This window comes from Engystomops pustulosus, chromosome 6 (assembly GCF_040894005.1).
Source record: "Engystomops pustulosus chromosome 6, aEngPut4.maternal, whole genome shotgun sequence".
Taxonomy (NCBI): domain Eukaryota; kingdom Metazoa; phylum Chordata; class Amphibia; order Anura; family Leptodactylidae; genus Engystomops; species Engystomops pustulosus.
The window spans coordinates 20,145,659-20,152,198 of record NC_092416.1 but is presented as its reverse complement, the minus strand read 5'-3'; the positions used below and the strand labels follow the sequence as shown (position 1 = coordinate 20,152,198).

Sequence of the window (6,540 nt, the reverse complement as noted above, 5' to 3'; positions counted from 1 at the left end):
CATATAAAGTGATTATTTCTATTATCTGTGAGGTGCAGCAGCTCCTGTGTACAGCAAATGCTCCCTGCAGCCTGATGGCTAAGAATCTGAAGAGGGGGAGACACTTCAGGGGGCTGTATCTCTTGTTCTGTGACTCATAGAGCCTCACTTCTTTTTTCCTGTGAAAGAAGAGAGTCTCCTCTTTTATATGAATCTACATTTGTGTTTCTAAAATGCAGAGAAACGGAGATATTAACTGTTAAACTGCCATTGGAAGTGATATTTATATATAAAAATGGCACCTGATATTCTCACTTTAAACCTGAATATCTCTGGATCCCTGGCACCTAGAAACAAAATTCAAGATTCATTTGAAAGAAGAGATTCTCCCCTTTCTCCCTGGGGGCCCTGGGCAATTGCCACCTTTGCCTACCCATAGCGCCGGCCCTGGGGCTCCGTGACAGCAGAATAAATATGGACTGAAAAACTCCTTCATTTTATTTTTGTGCTTTATTTTTGTAATTTATAGAACGTAGGATAATTAACACTGGATGCAGATCTGTGCTGGGTCCAAGTCCAAGTCATCTCTCTATAGAAATGGGTCTGTTCATGTCTTCCCCCAGGATGGCCGGACCAGGGATCAGATACTTCTTCTCCATAGTGTCTAGATGGCGGCAGCAAAGAAGGAACTGGAGGAACCTGCAGGAGACAAGACAAGGAGAAATTGTTACTGGTGGACCCTGATGTGGAGACCCTCTACCATCATCTTGAAGCTGCTTGGACTCTTCCAAGGAGAAGTCTTACCATGGATCACAGCGATGTCTTGGTGAGGGGAGCAGCGTCAGGAGGGCTTTACAGAAGGCAGGGGACTTGTCGTTCTCCTGTATCCTACGCTGGAAGTCTTCTGCTGATGAGTGGAGCAGAACTTCTCTCCTCTTTCAGATTAATTCCAACATATCAGATGCAGAAGAAATAACCAGGAACAAAGTAACAGAGGCTCTACCCAATGCAAGACACAGAAGAGACTCTTCCATCTATAAGGCCGGTGATTATTGATGCCGTTCATGTCTTCCTTCAGGACGGCAGAGCCAGGGATCTGGTAGATCTCCTCCATGTTTTTAGTAGTTGAAATGGAGGAACCTGCAAGAGACAAAACCAAGAGAAATTGTTACTGGTGAGTCCTCATGTGAAGACCCTCTACCATCAGCCTTATGATGCTGGGGGTCTTTCACCTGGGAAAGGAGCACCACTACATGGAGAAGACTTACCATGGATCGCATTAATGTCTAGGTGAGGGTGGCAGCATCTGGAGAGCTGTCACAGTAGTCAGGGCCAAGGGACTGTATCTTCATGGTTCTTCTACTCTACCGTGTCTATGCTGATGCAACAAAGGAGGAATCTGAGGAACCTGCGAGAGACAAGACCAAGCGACAATATAACTGATGAGATTGATGTGGAGACCCTCTACCATCATCTGAGTATCGCCTCATAAGATAGAAGTGAAAAGAGTTTTAGAAAGTTGGGTATTTACCTTGAAGGTCTTCTCTCTCCCCTGCTGCTGCTTCTGCTGCAGAAAGATAAGATTTCATTATTAATATGTCATTGTATAGGAACATATAGGGGAGACCCTGGTGCTAGAACACCCCGTACCCTCCTGCCCGAGAAGAGAATTGGGGCTTTTTATATATACATTTGCAAGACTCTTTAAAGGGGTCTTCCCACCAAACAAGTTAGGGACTAACTGGCTGACCGGTGGAGGAGACCACCACAGATCACAAAAATGGGGGTCCAATGGGGTCCTAGGTACCACCGTTGGACCCTCCGAGATTGATGGAGCAGACGTCCGCACATGACCGTTCTGCTTCATACATCTCTATGGAGCTGACGGAGATCGCCTATCTAGTGGACAGGGCCCAACTTTTTGGGAAAATCCCTTCAAGAGAAATATCACTTACCTCTTCTTGCTGCTGCTATTCTGGAAACACTTTGGTCTCCACCACCTGCGTCTTGGCCTAAAGGAAAAAAAATAAGTAGATAAACCATCTCCATATCATGGGTGGAGGACGTGTCCCAGGATCAGTCTAGGAGGTTCTATACATTGATGTTGTTCTAAGTCATGTTCTGTGGATACTCAGAGTGGCAGAGCTCAACACAGAAAAGTATGTGACCTCCTATGTGCACTCCAGCAATATATATTCAGTCCTATTTCTTTTATATACTTACAGGGGAGACTCCTCAATCGCCCCGACCTCCATCACCTCCTGTCCTAAAGGTCTATAACAGAAAATACAGAAAATAATGTAGGATCATTAGTACTAAGTATATATATATAGTATATACTCTGTATATAAACATTTTTGCACTCACCTTCTTAGACTCACTTCCTCCACCTCTGCAACCACTTGCTCCTCCTCTTCCTGAGCTTCCTCCTCCTCTTCCTGTGCACCCTCCTCCTCTTCCTGTGCATCCTCCTCCTCTTCCTGTGCATCCTCCTCGCTATACGATACAAAACATAAATGATTTCTCTATAGATGAATCTGATTTTTCTATAACCACTATTAGGTGCAGATTATATGAAGACTGGATAAGAATTGTCTATAGTGTTTCTATATTCCTCCATATAACAGAATGGGATGAACCACAATAATCCAGTGTGTGATGGTAACTGTTATAGGATGTAACAAAGTTTGTGAGATCATAAACTTACATGGTATCAAGTGCAAACGGTCTCAACTTCATCACAGTTCTTATCCTAAAATAGAAAACACAGCGCTGGTTACTGGAACTGCCCCGTACATGTCCCCCATTTACCCCTTGTATCCCCTTTTTACCCCTCATGTCCCCCAAATACCCTACATCTCCTTTATGACTGGTTCCCAAAATAGAAATTGACAAATTATAATAGATATCTATAATATGTATTATCTATAAAGTACTAACAGAATTAACCCCTTCATATAAGTTCAGAATCTTATACAGAACAGTAGTATCATGTAATTACCGCACTGGCTGGTCAGACATGGCCACGCGCCTCCACCACCTGTTGGGGAACATGATGAGATACATGATACATACAGGAGATTCTCAGTCATAGACATAATACAATGTGACGTCACTATATATTCCCATCGGAACAACCAATCAGATCATGTACAAGACCTCATGCGCCTCTATGTCCTGTGTTACACTGGGAGAGATATTGGGGTCTTTCCTCTATAGGTGTCTCATGTATGATGGTGATGCTGGGAATATGATGGTCGGGATATTATATGCTGCATATTATCGATTGGAATTTGCTCTACACAATGTCCTAAGTAAATAATGAAATGAGTCACAGATTTACTTACATCGCCATCTCCTCCTCCTCTTCATCACTCTCTTCCGGCCTGATGTAAATCGCCTCCACTCCTGTCTCTTCCACCTCCTCCTCCTCATCATCTCCGATGTTACCCTCCTCTTCATCACTCTCCTCCTGCCTGATGTAAATCGCCTCCACTTCTGTCTCTGCCACCTCCTCCTCCTCTCGCTCTCCGATGTTACCCTCCTCTTCATCACTCTCTTCCGGCCTGATGTAAATCGCCTCCACTCCTGTCTCTTCCACCTCCGTCTCCTCCTCATCATCTCCGATGTTACCCTCCTCTTCATCACTCTCCTCCGGCCTGATGTAAATCGCCTCCACTCCTGTCTCCTCCATCTCCTCCTCTCCGATGTTATTATCCTCCTCCATCACCAACTCCTCCACCTCTGCCTCCTCGTAGTCATCCATTCTGTAAGCAAAAATAGATAATTAGTGCCCAGAATATGCTCTGCGATCTCTATAGATGGAGACATAATAGACATCATCAACTTGTACCCAATATCTCAACCTAAGATGTGAAGACTTTATGGTTCCTTCTATTTTTGGCTTGATTTTTCATCATGATCTTTAGTCCTCTCTCAGTATCCCTTCTACTATATCTGATCTATAAGACCCTGATATCTAACAACCATATCGGACCTCTACAGCACCCAATGGTTCAGTGAAAGGTTCATGAACCCAGAAAAGGTACCAATGGGGACCCAAAATACAATTTACTATAAAACTGCATTCAATACCATTCCCTTCTATTGTCCACAGTTATCAGTAATATAGAGGGGCTCTAGAGCAACACTCAGGGGGGTTTTGCCACATCTAGTTCTTAATATGCATTTTGCAGCCACCACAAGTGGGTGCTCACTACATACAGACTTATACACCTATTATTATATACAGAGGGACCTGTATACAGTGAGCTCCCCCTAGTGGTGGCTGCAGGAAGACATTGTACATTTACAGGAAAGATGAACTTACCGCAATCGCACTCTATATCTCACCGACACCAACTCTACAACAGAGGAAAAAGAAAGAAGTGGCTATTACTAAAGAGGAGGAGACACGATAGAAGAAAATGAAGGACAAAACTGGAGCTGAGGACACAGTGAACTTACCTCCAACACCTACAGCAAACCCTCAGAAGATTCTTAGTTCCGCAGATCCTTATATAGCCGTGTGATGTCATATTGTAGGAGGGAGGAGCCAGCGGCACAACATTCCATGACATCATAAGCAGCAGAAGCTTTCCTAGAATGATAAGGCAGCCAATCAAAAAGCAGGATGATGTGAGGGGAGGAGCCAGCAGCACATTCTATTATCAATAAACTTTATTTAAAGTGTTTTGTTTTACACCATATTATAGAAATAATGTCCCCGGCTGTTTTGCTATTGTTAATAACAACAGAAGGAATTGTTCCGGGGATTGTACATAAAAGTCTTCGTACAATGGGAAGATGTGGAGGATTTTTATAGGGTTTATGTTATTCCTTCTGTTATTTCATCATTTTCCCTATAATAAATATAATAGAAAACCTGAAAACTAGGAGAATAAACTGATGATAAGTGGAAGACATGGAAACAAAGATCAGGTTATTGTAACAGAGACATAGAGAAGTAAAGGACATTTACTATGAGTTATTATCACTGACGTCTCCTCCATCATTACCTACAGCGGGAGGAGAAATATCTGCTCAGTACTTTATATCTCACCTACTAAGCACAAGGAAAGTCCAGGCAGCACACTTTGTAGAAAATCAATGGTGGGTGCACGCTTGACTGAGTCGGGTCAAGGACTCCTCCATGTATAAGTAAATAGAAAAATAAGCAGCACTCCGGACGTCAAGGTCAAGTGAAAAAAGTGGTCTTTTTTATTCCATGTAAAGTAGCGACGTTTCGGCTCGTGTTTGAGCCTTTTTCAAGCCAAACAATTAGTGCATGGGGTGGGTATATATACACAATTCAACGGTCACATGACCTACAATAAGCCCGCCCTTAACATCTCAATATACAAAGTTAGTGTGGAAAATACAATATTAAAAGCACAGTGCCTGTGTACAGCTTATACAGAATGCATTAAAGTACGTATGTGACATTATATATGTGAAATTAGATAATATGCAAAACAATGCGTTATATATAATCGTCATACAAATATAGATATAATGTGCAATATGAGAGCAATCACCCCCGCAATACCATTAAATCACTTCCATATAGTCAAATGCTCAGGGTTAAGAGGATAACTAGCAACCCAGAGCAAACTATAAAGAATTTACACAATATGGCTAGAAAATTTAGAAGACGGGGCTATCCAAATGTGATCATCTCTCACAATTTGCAGAAATCTGAAAGGGTAACAAGAGAAGATCTCCTTAGGAATAAGACCACATCGGGTGAGATGAAGAGAATTCCCTTCATCACCACATTTAATGACCAAAGTGACAGAATAGCAAGAATAGTCCGCAAGCACTGGTCAAAACTATCTGGGAGTAACATGACAATTCCAGAATTTGACAATCGACCCCTCTTTTCATATCGCAGAGCACAAAGTATTAGGGACAGGTTAATCCACTCAGATGTGGGCACCTTCAAAACAAGTAGACAGCCTGGATTATTTGGACACACTAGAAAGGGTTGTTACCCCTGTTGTAATTGTATAAATTGTGGTTTGATACATAAAGGGTCCAGCTTTACGCACAATGGGGTAGAATACAACATCAAATATTTTTTGACATGCATCAGTACATACATGGTGTATATATTCTATATTGTCCATGCGGATATATTTATGTAGGAGAGACTACATTGGAGTTCAAGGTTCGTTTGAACCAACATCGATATACCATCAGATCTGGAAGAAAAGACTTACCGGTCTCAAAACACTTCATAGAGGCTGGCCATACAGAGAAAACAGTAGTTACTTACCGGTAATGATGTTTCCTCGAACCACGACGGCACCAACCAGAGAGAGGGATCCGCCCCCAGGGACAGGAAACCTGAGCATAAAAAACATGCTCCTCCTATTCTGCCTCAGTGTTTACAGAGACTTGGAAGAGCCATATCATTAGTACATCAGAAACATATAAATCTATATATCGTTTTCCATGTATGCGTAATTTATATATATATATATATATAATATATATATATGTCTTTTTTTTTTTTTTTTTTTGTTTGCAACACCCGTGAATTATCCTATAGAAACATAG

General features: G+C 42.0%; 1 protein-coding gene across 1 annotated transcript; it reads right to left on the bottom strand.

The window, feature by feature from the left end:
• Positions 1 to 470: 470 nt before the first annotated feature.
• Positions 471 to 4,501, bottom strand: LOC140134628 (uncharacterized). Its single transcript, XM_072155073.1, has 12 exons — positions 4,447 to 4,501; positions 4,310 to 4,343; positions 3,327 to 3,746; positions 2,981 to 3,019; positions 2,687 to 2,731; positions 2,347 to 2,475; positions 2,203 to 2,253; positions 1,935 to 1,991; positions 1,511 to 1,546; positions 1,248 to 1,387; positions 784 to 1,119; positions 471 to 678 (listed from the first exon to the last, which is right to left on the bottom strand). Exons 3-10 carry the CDS (start codon positions 3,743 to 3,745, stop codon positions 1,339 to 1,341), a joined length of 825 nt encoding a protein of 274 aa, XP_072011174.1. The 5' UTR covers position 3,746; positions 4,310 to 4,343; positions 4,447 to 4,501; the 3' UTR covers positions 471 to 678; positions 784 to 1,119; positions 1,248 to 1,338.
• Positions 4,502 to 6,540: the final 2,039 nt, after the last annotated feature.